This window comes from Vigna radiata, chromosome 8 (assembly GCF_000741045.1).
Source record: "Vigna radiata var. radiata cultivar VC1973A chromosome 8, Vradiata_ver6, whole genome shotgun sequence".
Lineage (NCBI taxonomy): Eukaryota > Viridiplantae > Streptophyta > Magnoliopsida > Fabales > Fabaceae > Vigna > Vigna radiata.
Window position 1 is genome coordinate 238,507 of NC_028358.1, and position 18,908 is coordinate 257,414.

Consider the following 18,908-nt stretch of genomic DNA (forward strand, 5'->3'; position numbering starts at 1 on the left):
TTTTGAAAATTAGTGTAGGATTTGATTGATGTGAGAGAATTAAAAAATTTGTTTAATTGGTAGAAATGAAAGATTACCAAAATGCTCCTAGTTATTTTAGTAATATAAAATGTTATTTTTTAATGTTATATTTAAATGTATAAATGTTAATAAAGAAAAGAAATTAATTAATAATAATTAAAATTAATTTTTAAAATATTAAAAAAATTATAATATAGTAAAATAAATATTTTTTAAAATGTAGTTTTTATTTGTAATATAATTTCTTATCGAATACTATCAATTTATTTGTCTACTAAAGTGAAATTCATTAATTTTAAACAAACATATAATTAAAAGGAGTTATTATATTACATGATCTAAAAAAAAGTCCCAACATAATTATTAATAGTTCATGATGACCTTGTTTCATTGAGGTAGCGTTCCAATGCATTGAAACGATATTGTTGCGGCATTCCTATTAGACGTCTTGTATAAAAAGTCGAAGCATTGTCTGAATAAATTTTGATCTTCAATGTTCATAGTCTGTAATAAGTTTTGAATTTCTTCTGTTGTTGGATTAGGTCGTTCAATAGTAGCATTTAATAGGGAATTTTGACGTTCCATGACCTGTGTTAGTCGTTCAATAGCAGCAGATAATCTTCTTCCTTGTCGTTCAATAGCAGCAGATAATTTTCTTCCTTCATTAATTATTTCTTGCACTTCATCTATGATTTCATCTATGATTCGAGAATCCATCTGTTTTGCATTTAATTTCATTGAGCAATAAATTAAAGTATGAAAATTCATGTCAAATATAATAACATTCAAAAATAGGTAATGCAGAAGTCTTCAAACAAATAAGTGAAATTAACACACTTAAGTCATTTAATGCATTCTGAGTATAGTAATGGACTTAATCATCTAAATGGTGAAGAATTAAATTAACATTGTGATTAATGAACTTAATCATCTAAATGGTGAAGAATTAAATTAACATTGTGATTAAGGTGAGCAAATTGCCGATTCATGTCAAGGGATAGGTTTGCCAAGTTATCTTCAATACATTAAATAAACATAATACATTATGACATTACATAAACATAATACATTATATATTCATATAATAAGTTATAAAAAACAATAAACATAATACATTATATATTGATATAATAAGTTATAAAAAACAATAAACATAATAAATTATATATTCATAAATGTAATTCTTCTTCCATCTACACTTACTTAACCAAATACATACAATTTAACAACTTAATAAACACAACTCAATTACACAATCATATATTAAATTCATATATTCATATAATCATATCCTAATTAAAAATATTCATGCAATTCATATAATAATTAAACAAAATACATTAAATATATTAAGTACAAAAACCACACATTAATTCTTATTAATTAAATATACTAATATGAAACATACCTCTTGAAGACACTTATGAACCTTTGAAGCAAGATTAGAAGCAAGATTTCGAGCAATACTCAGCAAGCAGTCACACTAAGATCCCAGTAAGATACTAATTTCAATTGCTAATATTCAAATAAAATGAGTGACAATTCCAAAACCAACCTGTAAAAAAAAGGACAAAAATATGTTATATGATATAATGGTTTAAAATAAATTCAAAATTTTGTACAATATCTACCTCCAGAAGTAACTTTGAGAATTTTGGTTCGAGGGACTCCTTTCTCAATTACTATGGCTTTTTTGGCTTCAACTTGAAGGAGACAAACAATATAGATTGGAGGCAGTTTGCTCCAAAGCTTGATAATTACAATATTTTTGTGGACAAGGCAATTGCAGGATAAAGTGGTTTAGATGGTGAAGGACATCTTCATCTGCATTAATGCTTACAGTAATCAACTTTTATTTTATGATGGTTCAACATGGTAATTTATTCACGAAACATAAATGTCTGACCAAACGTTTCCATTTTGCACTCAATTTCCAATTCATTTTGTACAACTTATATATATATATTATCATAATGTTATGGTCCTTAACACCATTTACAGGAGCTTTTGCAGACTATAACTCAAGTCATTACAAAGACAATTTAATACACATCAAGTTAATAGTCTATCTGAACAAAAAATAAAGAAAGACAATGAACCTGATTTTTATACCAAGAAATGGCTACAACTTGCTCTTTTGGAAGATGACCAAGTCCAGAAACCACGACAAAGAGCCTAAACACTTCTGCACATAACAGAAATTGGTCTTCTTCTCGCCACGGAAAGCATGAACGACAACACCTTCAGCACCTCAGACAACAACAACATGCAGTTCATGTCAAACATTTTTCAACCATTGAAAGTGGACAAAGATATCACTATGTTTAGTGCACATCTGAATGACTAACATCCTTCGTAGCTTACCAAATACTTGTAGCTGACCAGATGCACCTTAATTATGCTTACAAAAACCTGCAACACATACAAATGGGTTAGGCTGGTGCAAAATAAAACCAAATCGTTCAACTCGTTGTTACTCTCGACCATTTCCAGAAATCGTTGCCCTTAAACCTCCACAGAATCGTCATCCTCCTCCTCTCCATCTCCATCCCCATCAACCTGTCCTCCACTGCACATACCTTCGTGTTGTTCTCCATGCCACAGATCTTTGTCATCTCCCTCCATGCCAAGCGAAGAAGATGATTGGTAACATCACCCATGCACGAGGCTAAAGACACTTCACCTAAGCTAGTTGTGGCGACGGAGCAAGGAAGGAAGGTATGGCCAACCGGTGACTGCTACCGGAAACAACCCATCGCTGCCATGCAAAGAACTGGATACAAAACGGCTGCCTGGAACCAGATACGCGATGGTGTATCCGGATACTCTTCCTAAGCAAATTCTTCAAAAACCTGGATCCGGATACAGGAAGAATGTATCCGAATACCTACCCAAAATCTTCGAAATACCTCCATCCGGATATGCTTTCTTTGGATTGGAATACATGTGCGCGCCATGTTCAGCTTCAACCTTTGTCTTCTTCATCCGTCGTCGTCATCCGCTTCCTTCTTCTTCCTCATCCCCTCTCCACAACCACACGTCTTCAACTTGCAAAAAGCAGCGATAATGTGTGTGCGAGAAACGTACCTCAGTAGATCTCCAAAGCTCCTACTCTCCACACCTGTTGCTCTTCACCACACACAGAGAGAACTCTTCGCAAAGCTCATGAAAGACCACACACTCTCAAACTTCATTCACTCTATCTAAACACACAACCATAGTTTTTAATACACACACCAAACTTATACGTTAACAATCTCTTATTAATGGTCTTATTAATGGTTTTTTGCAAAGCTTCTTTTTGAAATTCAAACAGCAGGATTCTCTCCTTGCTTTGCAGTGAATGGTTGCGTCAACCAGCGAATCTGGCCAGCGAATCTCCCCAGCTATTTACTAGCTACTTACACTGTGCAATGGCCTGAAAATAAGAACTGCAAAGGGCGGATAACTATGCCCAGGACACTTCAAAATCACATGGGCAATGGAAAAGAATAGTGTTCTCGTGAAACAAGAGCGAATGTGTTTTGTGTTTTTTTATTTCATGTTCAGATGTTGTTAAAATGGATTTTGCTTTTTTAAATTTACGTTAATATTATAATGTTTTATTCAGTTGGAATTTTCATAATGATACAGGGTATATGAGTCTTTTCGTTGTAAATCAGCACAAATCTTCTCATTTTTGCGAGATGGTGTAAACAGTGCAATCCACTCAAAATCAATGCAAATCTTCGTTTTTCCATCGTCTCAAATCAGTACAAGCGAACATAACTTTCAAAACTTTCTTCACTCGCAAATTCGCTTGAATGGTACAATCTGGTCAAGCGAACAAAGCGTAAGTGTTTATCTTTTTTCTTATAGTGGTATCTCCTTTGCTTGTGTTACACCATGATGATTGGTTGAGCTTTTTTTTTTTCAGAGAGAAATATACTCATTATTAATTTTTTAAAAAATAAAGCAAGAAAGAGAAAAGTAAACTGAAAAAAAAAAGAAAAAGAAAAAACTTGTTTTCAAAACAGTGACAGTGAGAGGTGCATGATTGGTTGTACTCGTAAAATTTTGTATTTTAGTTTTATTGCAAATATGTTAAAAGGAAGTATGTTTTCAATAAAGATTGTGATAAAAAATAAATTTAGATTATTTATTAACGGAAAACACGTTTCAATATTTTTTAATAATATATATCACTTATGTTCGTACCCAATTTTTAAAAAATTTACTATTGTGAATATATAGATCATATATTACAGGGTGGGTTAAATATGTATTTAGTCCCTATACTTTGAAATATGTATTTAGTTCCTATATTTTGAAAGATTTTGGTTTTAGTCCATTTTTAAACTATGGTATAATTTAGTTCTTCAACTTTAGAAAACTCTGGTTTTAGTTTTTTTTACCAAATTCTTTTAATTTTATTTGTTGTTTCAAGCGCGTTTCTAAGTTAACATTGAAGCAAAAATGTATCAAATAATGTAAACAATTCAAATACTATAATGAAACGCGTTTGAAACAACAAATAATGTTAAAATAAATTGGTAAAAAAAACTAAAACCAAAATTTTCTAAAGTTGAAGGACTAAATTGTATCATAGTTTAAAAATAGACTAAAACCAAAATCGCTTCAAAGTATAGGGACTAAAAACATATTTAACCCTATATTCTATAATAAAAAGGATTAGGACAAGAAGAGTGTGCGGTGGATTTTTAATCACAAAGCACTTTTTTTTATAATTATATAGTCAAAGAGAAAGTAATTTTTACTTCTACTTTAATGAAAACTATTACCACATCGAGCTGTTTGAAATGCTGTGTGCTTAACAAACCTATGATTTTATTCAGAGTGATTTATTTATGAAATAACTTAAGAAAAGTTAATGATATGCACATACTGAGATGAAACTGTGCTACTGATTCTGCTTATGTACACAAGGCTTCATCATTCTAAAGTGTAAAACAGTAATAAAACAGAGTACTCTGGTGTTGGGAGCATTACTCATTGTGATGCCATGAGAGAACAACATCTTCAAGCCCAAGTTTCCAATCATCCCAATGAAGTTGGTCAAACTCCATAGCACCATCTACAACTTTAATAGCAACAAGGAGCAAGTCAGACACAATCTCAAACACCTCAACTACCAAACCCACTTTTCCCTTTCCTAACCCAATTACACCGTTCTTTCCAACCTCAATCCTAAACCCTAACCTTTCCCCAACCTCCTTCACCTTCGCCTCCACCGTTCCCACGCTCTTCTCCGAACTGAACCTCTTCTCCCTCCGCCTCCCCTTCTCCGACGTCGTTTCGAACAGTCCTCGCAAGTCCAACCCCGACGACATTGATATTATGTCAAAAGCGTTCATCCCCAACTTGTAACCGTCGCAGCACTTGTTATACAAATCAGACTCCACAACACTCTCCTCCAACACGTTATAACAAACATGCTTCTTATCCCTCAACCATCTGTTATCGAAAACTCTTTCAAGCGAAATTCGAGATTTAGGATTGGGGTCCAGCAACTGGTGGATGAGGCTGCGCGCGGATTTTGAGATCCACGCCGGGAATTGATAGTCGCGGCGGGATATTCGGCGGCACATGGCAGGAATGTTCGAGTCGTCAAAGGGGAGGTGGCCGGCGAGAAGGTTGTAGAGAATGACACCGCAGGACCAAGCGTCGGCCTTGGAACCATCGTAGCCGACGCGGCGTAGGACCTCCGGCGCAGTGAAGGCCGGCGTGCCACATGCGGTGTGGAGGAGGTTATCACGGAGGTGTTCCGGGAGTGCGGAGAGGCCGAAGTCAGAGACCTTGAGGTCGCCGGCGGCGTCGAGGAGGAGGTTCTGCGGCTTGAGGTCGCGGTGCGCGATGCCGTGGCGGTGGCAGAAGAGGAGCGCAGAGACGAGTTGGGAGAAATAGCGCCGCGCCCGAGACTCCGGGAGGCGGCCACACCGGGAGAGCTTGGAGAAGAGCTCGCCGCCGCCGGCGTAGTCGACGACAAGGTAAATTTTGGTCTTCGTGGCGAGAACCTCGTGGATTTTGAGGATGTTTGGGTGGTTCTGAAGACGGCGCATAGCGTCGATCTCGCGCACAATGCGGGGTTCCATGGCGGCGTCGACCGTCTTGGACTTGTCGATGGCCTTGACGGCCACCGTGGCGCCGTCGACGAGTGAGCGCGCCTGGTAGACCTTGGCGAAGTTGCCGCGGCCAAGGAATCGCGTGAGCTGGTACCTACCGAGGATGGTGCGTGGTGGCGGCGACGACGCTTCCATCGTTGTGGAAATGAATCACCACGCCAACCAACTGTCACGGAGTGTGCTTCCATATATATACAATTTTTCCTTTTTCCTCATTCCCATACTGCCCTTGCCTTTTGATTCTAAGAAGAAAAATTATTATACAAGTTTAATTAGAGTTTCCCTCAATTCTCTCAAACTTTGAAAATATAAAAGATCGTACATTCTTATGTATCCTTTTATCTTGTCATTTAATATTTATATATAAAATTAATAAATATAAGATACTATCTCATATTAAACGCGTAAAAATTGAAAAAGTAAATTTTAAAATGATATATATATATATATATATATATATATATATATATATATATATATTTGGTATATTTAATTATTTATATATAATGAATAGAAGTTATGAATATGAATATGATAGGAGGATATAGAAAAGTATGTATAGTCTAATTTTACTTTTAGTTTGAGTATCTATTTTGAATACATTGAGGGTTTGAGGTACATCACATGTGCAACAACCTAGAAATTGAGTGCAAAGTAGCATTCAATTATAAAGTCAAGAGCCATTATAATTGCAAAGTTTATTAATAAGAGAAAAAGGTAGTTAATGAGTGATGAATATTGAAAATCAAAGTCACTTATTGAAGAAGGTTGCATATGATAATCATTTTCATAAAAAATAAGACCCACCATTTTCATTTCCTTCTATTCATAGAGCCGTGTTACCTATCACTATTGCTTGTTCCGCTTCATTCGGAAACACAACTTCCTTCTTTATCCACAAATTAATCTTATTCTATAAAATCAAATTGTCCTAAACAAATTTACTAAAGTAAATACTGTCTTTAAGCTAATACGTTGCCAATTTTGATATTTGATCACTCTATTATTATAATTCTATCTTAAAAAAAAGTGCAGAAATTGAAAAAAGAAATATATATTTACAAGTTACTCTTCTAAACTTTCTAGCATGAAGAATTTGATGATGTATGAGTACTATTTGTAAAAAGGATTAACACAGATATATGTTTGAAATCTCACATCGATTAGAGACATAATTAATTGAGAGTATATAAGTAGATATAAATTTTATCTTACAAGTCGATTTTGTAAAGTTAAATTAAACTTAAAATTATTTTTTAACAAATTTATTTCCATTTTTTTTTATTTTGTTTATATCTTAACATTATTATTTTAAGTGAATGTAGGAAAAAAAAAATTGAAGTGAAGTGATAAAAAAAAAGACTTGGTCAATGATACGAGATAGCCATCGCACGCAGTTTAAGTTTGGTTTGAGATTGATAGATTGGTGCTTAATGATGGCTTGAATTTGAAGACTTGGCTTTCTCTTTCTCTTGATACTTTGAATATTGGTTGGGTAGTCAAACTCAACAATCTTGTATGTTCTATCATTTTTAATAAAAAACAAAGGACAAATAACACTTGTGTTTTTTTTGTTCTCAACTCTCTTTTATTTTAAAACACACATTCATTTCCTAAACATTCAATTCTTTTTATCATCTATAATACCTAGTGTGTCGATTAAAATCTAAAATATGAAAATTAAAAAGTTATAATATATATATATATATATATATATATATATATATATATATATATAATAGATTAGATTTTTGTTCAAGCTTCTCCATTATTTATTGGTCACCAAATTGCATTAAGTAGTTTCATTTTTTCTATATTAACAAAAATTTAAGGAGATAACGAGTGTCATATAAGAAAATTACAATTTAATTTAAAAAGAAATTGAAATTGAGCTTAATTAATACATAGGATATAAAATTGAGTCAACTTTATTGTTAATACACAATATCTTGTGATGACTTTGTGATGCACACAATATTAAAAATGAACCCTTGGCATTACACATTTGTCACTATTAAAATTTGTGAGTTTAAAAGTGACATATGCTCATAACAAAATTCATGACAAAATCGTTAATCTTTATAATGACTGAGGAATATTTTGTAGGGCAAGAGTAGGGTTATGCATGGGACCAAATGAAGGAGTAGCATGCATGGAATGAAGACAAGTATACAAGAGTTCCAAAACATGAGTGTCTGTGACAATGGAAGACGTGATGAGGTGTCATTAATTTGTAGGTCATCGTTTCCAACATCCTCAGAGGTTCTGTCTGTCCAGGTTACTGTCTTCAACCAACCATTATTGAGTACGTTAATTCACACACTCGTTCGTTGCTAATATCATTTTATGGTCCCAGAAATGCCACGTTACGCAAATCTGGCTCACCAACTTCTGTCTCTGTTAAGTTTAATAATACTACAATTAAGAGCAAACCCTTACACAGCATGCCACCATGCACACATGTCACCACGCCATGCTTCAAACCTTCATTTTTCATTTTAAGAATCACTCTTATCATCACTCAGTTAACAAAATCCCATCATCAAATCATTTTACATCTTTCACAAAACATCTGATTTGACTTTTAATATTTTAATCTAATACTTTTCATTACCTTATATTTATTAATGTATATTTGTGTCTGTTCAGTTGTGTATTAGTGTCTTTTCTGCTTTTCTTTGTCTTCTTCTCACTATCATTTATTATTATTATTTTTGTGCCAATTTCAAAATTTTGATATACATGTTCATTGAGGTTTTTGTGATATATGTTTGCTGAAACTAGCATGGTTGGTGTTTGAAACGAGTAAAATCGTAGAGAAAGAGGCACAAATTTCAATGATTGATATAATTTATGTGTGTCAGAAGTATTCATTTCAAAATCAGTCTCTTTATATGATTCAATTATTGGGGAGAGAAGTAATTGTTATCTTCATAATTGATTAAAACTAAAATTTATAAGAATATCTCAAAGTTCTATTTTTTTTTTAACAAAAACAAATATAAAAAAAAAGGAGTAATAGGATACCTCAAGCCATATACAGAAAAATACAAATAAGGAAATAAAAAAGAAAAAACTTGCCACCATGTATATCTTTGTCCCCTTGGTTGTCCACAAAATTACTTGAATATATTAAAACAACAATTGTAACAGAAAATGCTGTCTTATTCGCAAAAACATAGGAGGAGTTAATATATTTTTTGACAACTAAAGCATTCAATTTACAAAAAAAAAAATGTATTTTTTAATTTTAATTTATATAATATTTAATTTTTAAATAAAAAGTGGTTATGCTTTATTAAAATATAAAGAGAAATGTCATTTTATTGCTAATATAAAGGGTGTAAGTGTTTTTTAAAAAGGGTTATTACAGCTTAAACGTAATATATAGAATGTTTATTTAAAAATTTGAGTGTATGAGTATTATCTAATGTGTCATGAATATAAACAAGTATATCTCTTCTATAATTAAATAAGAAATATCAGCTTAATTATGTTTTCGTATATTTTTCTATAATGAAAATCGTGATTTATTAGAGCTAAAGGATCATTACATATTTCATATATGCGCAAATGCACACCTTAGAAAAAAAAAAAGTGACAGAAATAAAACAAAAAACACAAACATAGAAAACTAATCTATAATAAATCTTAGGTTATATAAAACATTATAGTTTTTGTGGAGGCAAGAAAATATAAAGAAAAACGATTAATAATATAATATAAAAGAGGAGAGATTTCCAACAAGATGTCACAAGAGAAGTCCAAAAGCACTTATTTATTTATTTGCTTACATCGTTTCCAATTGTCTCTGTATTATTATTAAATACAGTTTAATCCATATATATAAATTAAATAATATTTTAACTATAACATACAAAATCTATTTAAAGAAAAAGATAAATGCGAAAATACAAATTATTTTTTAAAATTTATTTTAGTTTTATTAACATTTAAAAAAGTTATTAATTATATACTTTCATGCCATGGTTGTCCGTTAAAATAATTATAAGGAAAATGGCAAACAACGTTAACTCAATTATTTATTAGCATTATTTTTGTTAGATTCTTAATCATTATTTGATTCAATGATTTATTTGGCTCCTTTTGCTTTTTTTTCTCCTTAGGGAATTTGCCTTAATTAATTATCATTCCACTTGTCTGGTGCTGCATGTCACAATACCATGATAGAGATTTTCAGCCGTAGACTTTCAAAATAGTTTTTCAAATTAAATTTATTAAATTATGCAAGTTGCAATAATATTTGTACAAATTGTCTGGGAAATGATTTTAAAATAGTTATTACTTTTTATTTAAATTCATTTTTTAACACAAGAAAAAAAACAATTCATATTTTTATTTTACTCTTTATAAATATAATTAGTGTTAACTTTTCTTTACAAATAATTGCTATTTTTGTTAAATAAAATTGTTTTTTTATTATATTTGTAAAGATATATTTAATTTAGTTAAAGAATAAAAATTTATTTCATATATTAACTTAATCACTTTATAAATATTATTAACTTATTATAATACAAATATTAAAAAAATTGAATGTGTTTCCGCTAAGAAAAAAATATTGAAAAATAATGTAGAAAGTTGCAATATTCATAAAACTAGTTTATTTGTTCATAATTTACTCTGCGAATATAATTTATGATTTCAAACATACACTTGAAATTATAAACAGTATTATTATTTAGAAAACAATTAGATTTTAAAAATAATTTTAAACAATAAAATTGAAATTTTAATAATAGAAAAACCAACATTCTTAATTATTTTAGGTTTTGTAATATTGAAGTAAAAGCATGATAATTTGTTGATTGATGTAACCAAAGTATATGATTTGTGCAAAGACCAAAAACTTGAAAGGTAAACTTAATTAAATTGATTAAGGTGATGTAACAAGAAGATATTTTTACTAATTTAAACCAATATATGTTTCTTAATTTATATGGAAGGTTGGATTAGTGGTTCCTGTAAGAGAATGTATAAATAATAAATCAGTAATCAACGGAGTAATCATTATATATATTTTATTAATTTAAAATAAAGTGACACTTGCTCTATTTATCATACTGAATGAAACCATTCAATAATTCAGCCAACCTGTCAGTTTTATGAATTAAATTATTTTTGCCAACTTTAATTAAATTATATTTAACAATCAATTACTTTATGTGAAAAATTGATTAAGTAAGAAGCAAGTGTTTAAGGCATAATTAACATATAAAGTCAATTCTTCTTTTTGTCCTGTAGGTATATTATAAGTTTTATAACATATAACTTATTTTATATACATGTATATAATATTTTAACTTATACATTTTATGTTATATAAAATATATATATACATCACATATAAATATATATTAAGGTGCAATGTCGTTTGTTAATGGAAGTTGTAATTATCGGAAGCTAGATGTGAACATCAAAGTAAAAATATCTGCAATAAAAAAATAATTATATTTAATAAAGAAGGTGGAGTTAATGGAGGTTTTGTTAGTGCGATGTGAATAAGAAGATATTATTATATGCTTTGAATTGGACCATTGAGAAGAGAGTATTAGATATTATGTCCATATCATGTCACATTACATTATTCTGTAAGCTTTCTCATCAACAAGAGAAGAAAAGCAATTTGATGTAGACAAACAAAAAGTGTGCTTTAGAGAGTACTCACATAATTGAATTTGCATAATTCCCAAATGCCAAACACATACTTACCAAAATAAGAGACAAGGTTGGGTGCCCTTTTGCTTAAGCTAGAGTCACATAACAATTAGGGTTCTTTATCAAAATAATAATCTTTTTCTTGTTTTGGATAAACATGTTTTGGTTATTCATTATTGAATTATGATTTTAAGGTTGTTGAATAATATTGTTATAATTTTATTATTATATATTTTGTAAGGACTCATAAAATAAAAACTTTGACAATGTACAGTTGGCAACAGATCAGTGGTGTGAGCAAGTGTTTCTAAAACAAATGTTTAATTTGTAAAACATGGTTACACTCATATCAATTGTATGAACAGTTAACACCTCTCTTCCAAAGTTTTATTTCCTTTCCTCTTCATTCTCACATCATTTTCCTTCCACTGATTCAACTCAAATCCTGGTCAGGAAGTAATTGAGTAATCCCAGCGTTGTGAACTCCGGAATCAACTGCTCAGTATAGTTTTTTCCATCTAGTAGGTTTTTCCCTCAAATTTCCGTTTCATATCCTAAGATGTTATCATGCAATGTTCTACTTTACATGTGTTTAACAGCTCCTTTTCTTTAATTATTAGTTCAATCAAATTCTAAAAATCATCTTTCCATCCCTAATAGATAATCTATAGGTATTCATAGCATTTTCTTTGTGGTGTAAAGAGCAAGCAGGGTTCTATTCCACTATACAACGATTTAGAGGTAAGGGTTCCTTTTTTTTCCTCTTCAAATTAGGGAAATAATCATGCAATGGTTACATTGCATGTGGCTGATTTATGTTTTCTCTAATCTTTTGGTTCTTACACTACTTAAGGAGCTGATATCTATCTCCAATTTGGGGATTTTAGGTACTGTCAAGTTCTGGGTGCAAGGTGTCTATCTAGAGCATTCTGTGGGCTGTAATTTTGCAAGGTAAGGGAAGTTGGGCCTTATTGTTTCTATTCGGTGTATTAGGATGTGTCTGTGATTAATGACTGATTAAAATAGCAAATTAATTCATGTGTGAATTTCTTTTGAATAGATATTGTTTGTACTGAGTTTGGTTATTTTGCATGTGAGTTTCCATTGTTCAAATGCCTAGCAAAATGTGCAGCTGTTGAATTATGTTATGAACTGGTATAGATTAGGTTTAAATGTTGATAATGAGTGACTGATTGAAAAGAATGAGGGTGATTAGATAGTTTACTAAATCGTTAAAAGAAAAGTTGGGATTTTAAGGTCATTTTAAGGGAACAGAGGTACCTAAAATTTGAATTGGGGGTTTCAGGTTGTTATAGTCATTCAAGACCATTTAGATAAGTCAAATATAACTTATTAGAAGTGTCAAAAGTGATAGAAACAGTGTCTAACTTGTAGAATTAGGATTGGGTATATAGGGTGATGAAATTGAGTAAATTGACTGTAGATTGTTGTTAAATCACTATATAATGTGTTTATGAAGTGTTAGAAGCAATTAGATAGGTTAGATTCATCATATAGATCAAGTTAAAAGTGCTAGAAGTTCATCAAACTGGTTAGAATTGGTGCAGGAGGGTAGAGTTGTTTCATTATGCAGGTTTTAGGGTGCTACAGATTATGCAGAGTCGCATAGCGCACTCTGTGCGCTCTGCGAAGGGTTGCTGTCAGGAAAAATTCGCTCAGCGCACCCCAGGGTGTGCATTGAGCAAATTATGTGCGACAGATTGAGTGTTTTTAATGTTTTTGACGTTTTGGGGTTCTGGGCGTTCGTTTTGGACGTTCTTTAGGTCGTTCTGGGGGGTTTTTAACCCTTTCGGATCCATTGGTGAGGGTCTCCAAGCTTTTTAAATTATGTAAGTGTTGGTAATAATATGCTATAAAGAAATTTGTATTAATAAAGGATGTTTCTATGAAAATATGTCATGTTTGATGAATCTTGGGAAGTATGATCATATCAAAGTGATAGTTTAGTATTTAAATAGGGTCTCTAGGTGAGATTCTCATATTGTTTAGAATGAATATATGAGGCTTTCATATGGGGGTTATCCCTAACACTCTAACGGTCATTGAATCTCACTTAGAGAAGATTGACGCGTGTGGTGAAGTAGTGGGAGGTCCTAGTAATAGGTGCTACATGACAAGGGTGGAACCCATTGGCAAGGGCCTTGCAAGGCTGTAGAGGCCACCACAAATGCACAACCCGCCATAGATCAATATTCATTCTTGTCCGGACGAGTCTAGATTGCATTTTAACGTGATAGGCCATTCTTTTTAATTTGTTCTGTGCATATACTGTTTTGTTTTAAACTTTGTATAATAACATGACATGTTTTTCCAACCTAGCTTACCTTTGCATTGTTTGGTTTGTGTTGTATGTGTATACTTTTCCTTTTGCAATGATCATCCGACTTTGGATGTGAGCAGAGCCAGAGGATGTCCCTCTTGAGCGTGCTTTGGAGGAAGAAGATCCAGCCACTAGCTATTAGACTCTTTTTATTAGACTCCTTTCTATATTTTGAGAAACTTTGTAGCTTATATGCAGTACCTAGTTTATATTAGTACTCTTAGATCTTTTCCATTATTTTGAAAGACTTTCTATGTACTTAAAGTTTATAATTTTTATAGTATTTGGATGACTGTAATTATTATAACTTTATGTATATCTTTACACTACTTAGTCATACTATGATGATATATCTTGTCATATTATATCTAGCATATAATTTATGGGATGTCACATATTTAATTTGTTATTTGTTTTGAAATATAAAATTTTATTATAGTTTTATCTTTTAAAAGATGTATTAAAGAGTGAAAAGATAAATAAATATTTAAACTGTATTTGAAATCAATAAGAATTAAGATAATAATTGTTATCAATAATATATTTTTTTAATATTTAACATTATGTATTTAAAGATTTCAACTAAAAAATCTTTTTGTTAAGATGTAATATTAATTTCACATGCCAATTGATTTAGGAATTCATAATAGAAGATGTGACAGATAAATGTGATATAGTTGGGAAAACATGAGTTTGGAAATGAAGAAAGTAAGATATGTAAGTAAACATTTTTGTTTTATTTCACATCATTATCATCAAGAATAAAACAAAGACCTATATATCAGATAAAATTCTCATTTTCTTCTTAGTAAAAAATTGGATTCGAGTCTATTTTTTAAACAGTTAAATGATATTGTTCTTAAATTAGTAATTTGGGCTTTTAAGCCTTTGGAGGCCCATTATTAACTGGATTGTACTTAAGCCCAGTTGTTGAATCATCTTCATAGATTGTTGCTCTTCCTCGAAGGTCGTTTTTAACACCCTTAAAAGGTGGTTTTGAGCTTTTAACAAAGGTTTTTTTTTTTTTTTCAAATTAAAAGTGTTTACTTTTCATATTTATTTATTATTTAAAAATACACCTTTTAATCCTATCACGTTGTTGTTCGTATTTGTATATTGAACCAAACCAATATTTAGACTATTTTTTGTTTCTATCTTTAATAGGTAAGCATTTGCATGTATATGTATATATATATAGAGAGAAAGATAAATTAGTAATAAAGAAAAAAAATTTAACTTTCTCCTATTAATATTTATTATATATTTATACATGAATAATTGTTTAAGAAAAAAATTGAATTAATTAATTAATTGATTAAATGCTACTGCAGGTAAAAACGTTGAAAGTCAAAACACCGTATTCAGCAATTATCCATGTCGACTTTATTCCTACACTGTTTCAAAATTTTCAATAACACAAAAAAGTTGAAATGCATATTAATTATTATTAATTATTGGTGCGACAACACATGTTCACTTGTTCCGTGCAACTCAAAAATCAAATTTTTATATTATTCGATCTTTTAAACGAGATGTGTATTCTTTCTTCCTATTATTTATTTATGGGTTAAATATGTTTTTAGTTCATGTGATTTTGGAGTTAGTCCCTCTTTCAAACTATAGTACAATTTAGTTATTCAACTTTAGAAAACTCTAGTTTTAGTCCTTTTTACCAAGTTTTTTTAACTTTATTTATTGTTTTAAACGCGTTTCTCAGTTAACACTGAAGCAAAAATGTGTCAAACAGTGTAAACAATCCAAATGCTATAATGTAAGGTGCTTAAAACAACAAATAAAGTTAAAAAAATTTGGTAAAAAGGACTAAAACCAGAGTTTTCTAAAGTTGAAGGATTAAATTGTACTATAGTTTGAAAGATAGATTAAAACCAAAATCGCCCCAAAGTATAGGGACTAAAAACATATTTAACCCTTTATTTATCTTTGATTTTATACACTTTTTTTTATTTTAAATTATTAAAACAATTTTAATTTATTAATTAATTTAAAAAATTATATTAATTTTTATTTGATTATTAGTTTTGTAACTTATGTACAATATGTATATATATATATATATATATATATATATATATATATATATATTTTGTATTTTACTATTTTGTGTTATTATTGTCTAATTATTATTTGATATCCTTTTTCAAGTTATAATTTCTCTTTTGACATTTGATATTGAAAAATAAAAAAGTCGTACTTTTTAACATTTAGTATTTAATAATTTCATATTTTTTAAAAATTTGTATGTTAATAAAAATAATATTTAATAAATATTTAAAATAATAAATAGAGAGATACGTACCTAAATATAAATATACTCACTTTAATTACCTTAGCATATAATGAAATTTTAAATTTATACAACATTATAAAATTGACAAAGAAATAACTTTAAACAATGTCACGTGAATAAAAATTCAGACCTGAGTATGAAAAAGCCAGTGGAATATTAATATAAATATATTTGAAGAAATTAAAAATGTTGACTTGCTGACAACATATAGTACTGTATGACGTGATGGGTTTACTTGCAAATAAATATTTTTTGTGATATTTTCACTGTCAAATCATCAATAATGCATTAATTGTTATTTACTAAAAATCCTTTTAAATTCTCAATATATACACATGTTAGTATTATATAGTCTTAATCTTAGATGGTGTTAATTTATTTATATATCAGCCAATCCTTTAATAGTGTTATACTAACAACACGTAGAGGTTTTTTTATTATTATGTTTTGTATAATTTTATTTTATTTTATATCATTTTATTTATTATATGAAAAAATAATAAAATATATTGTTTTTATATACAATTCTAAAGTTATGCTATAATAAAAAAGTTTAATCATATAAAATCAAAATGAAAAAACTTAAAATTTAATCTTATTTAAAAGTGAGATGTTTAATAGGATTTTAATCTTTACTAAACATTGAAAATCCTTAATACAAATATATTATGTAAATATTTTTTTAACCATATGGTCAATTGTCAATATCTTAATCAAGTCAAAAAAAAATATTTATGTGATCAAATTTACTTTTAAAGGTGAGAAGTTTAAGTGATATATATTATTCATATAACTTCTCAATATTATCATATAATATTAATGATTCAACACTTCAATTTACCAAGTGAAAGGGTTTTAAGGCTTAATTACCAATATTTTTTTTTTCTGATGTAGTTTTACTTATCTATCAACATTCGGCGTGAACCTTAATCTAGCTTATAAATATGTTTTGGTAATCCAGCTGTTTCATTAAATCAATAATTGTTAGAACTTGAGCATATATAAAAGAAAATGCTAACCTAAAAAAATAGTTCATTAAGTGAAAATTGATACCTCGATATTAAAGTATAATGCATAAGCGGTTTATCTTTCCATGTGCAACTCCTAAGTTAATGTAAAACTTGATAACTTCTATATGTAACATTTTATTTATTTATTTTTCCAAAAAAAATTGGTATTTGGTTCAAATGAAAAGAACTCGTAATGTTTTGGATTCGAAACTTGTGAATGAAAAAAAATATAGCATATTAAAAAATATTTTATTAAAATACATCATACCAATAACGTTATAACAAAAACTTACCACTAAATAAAATCAATATGATTAATTTAAACTTATTTTAAGAAATTATTATCCTCAATTTTAAATATTTTATTTCTTTAGCAAACTTTATCTAATAAAACAAAATATTTATCACTTTTAATACATGTGTGTGCATATATACTACTCTAAGTTATATATTAATTTAAAATTATTATTGATATATATAATAGTATATATATAATTAGTTGTAATTGAATAAAGTTAGATGATACCCACTTGTTTATAGTTTTGATATTTCTTTTAAGATAACATGTTGTAAGCAAAAGACTAAGTCGTGAGTAATAAATGATTGATGATTGTTGTCTTGGTTTTGTAGGGTTTTGGTGGCTTTGGAGAGAGTGAAGGCCTTGTTGTTCTAAGACAAAGACTCATAATGATGGCTTAATGAAGGGTGGTGACTTTTCTAATTTCATGCAAATTATAATTAAGTGAGAAGAATTAGGTCAATTTTCTTATAATAACAACATCAAACTAATGAAAACAATTAGCAACATTTTTTTATCTATTGTTAATGATGTAGTGCGAAAAGAAGAAAGGTTGTTTTCACTCACTTTCGTATAGGAAGCAAATGAAAAATAGAAATGGTGTTTGGAGCATTATAGTATCTATGGTTGGTGGTTTCGTGTGAAAGATGAGAATAATAGAAATAATAGAATCTTAAAAGGTGTCTTTTTCTTTGCTAATTTTTTGAAATTTGATGAAATTTTGAGGTTGTAACTAATAGGTAGGTGTTTGGTGGGAAGGTTTAGCATTTAAGAAGAAATAGTTAAGAGTTTGTTGTTGGATGGATGATTAATGAATTCAATATGATTTCAACAATCATTCTAGACACATGAATTACAGAATCTATGAATAACTCTTCTAATTATTTCATGTTTTTAAGCTTTCTGAGAGATTTTTGTCATTAAATTACAATGATTCATTTCACCTTCTCGATTTATCACTAAATAATGTTATTTTTTTATGTATCTTATTACTGTGTTTTATAATTTTTACGCATAATTAATTAATACTGGGGAAAGCATGAGAATGGAATTAAGTAATGCTCAGAAATTCATGAATATGTAATTTTGAGAGTATACGGAATAAAAGGTTATTAATTTGTCTTTACTA

General features: G+C 29.5%; 1 protein-coding gene across 1 annotated transcript; it reads right to left on the reverse strand.

The window, feature by feature from the left end:
- Window positions 1-4,826: 4,826 nt before the first annotated feature.
- On the reverse strand, window positions 4,827-6,379 carry LOC106769837 (CBL-interacting serine/threonine-protein kinase 4-like). Its single transcript, XM_014655614.2, has one exon. The coding sequence runs from the start codon at window positions 6,276-6,278 to the stop codon at window positions 5,007-5,009; it is 1,272 nt and encodes a 423-aa protein (XP_014511100.1). The 5' UTR covers window positions 6,279-6,379; the 3' UTR covers window positions 4,827-5,006.
- Between the last annotated feature and the right edge of the window lie 12,529 nt (window positions 6,380-18,908).

Excerpts from the sequence above, each read along its gene's own strand:
- LOC106769837 (XM_014655614.2), bottom strand. The coding sequence starts at position 6,278 with ATGGAAGCGTCGTCGCCGCCACCACGCACCATCCTCGGTAGGTACCAG.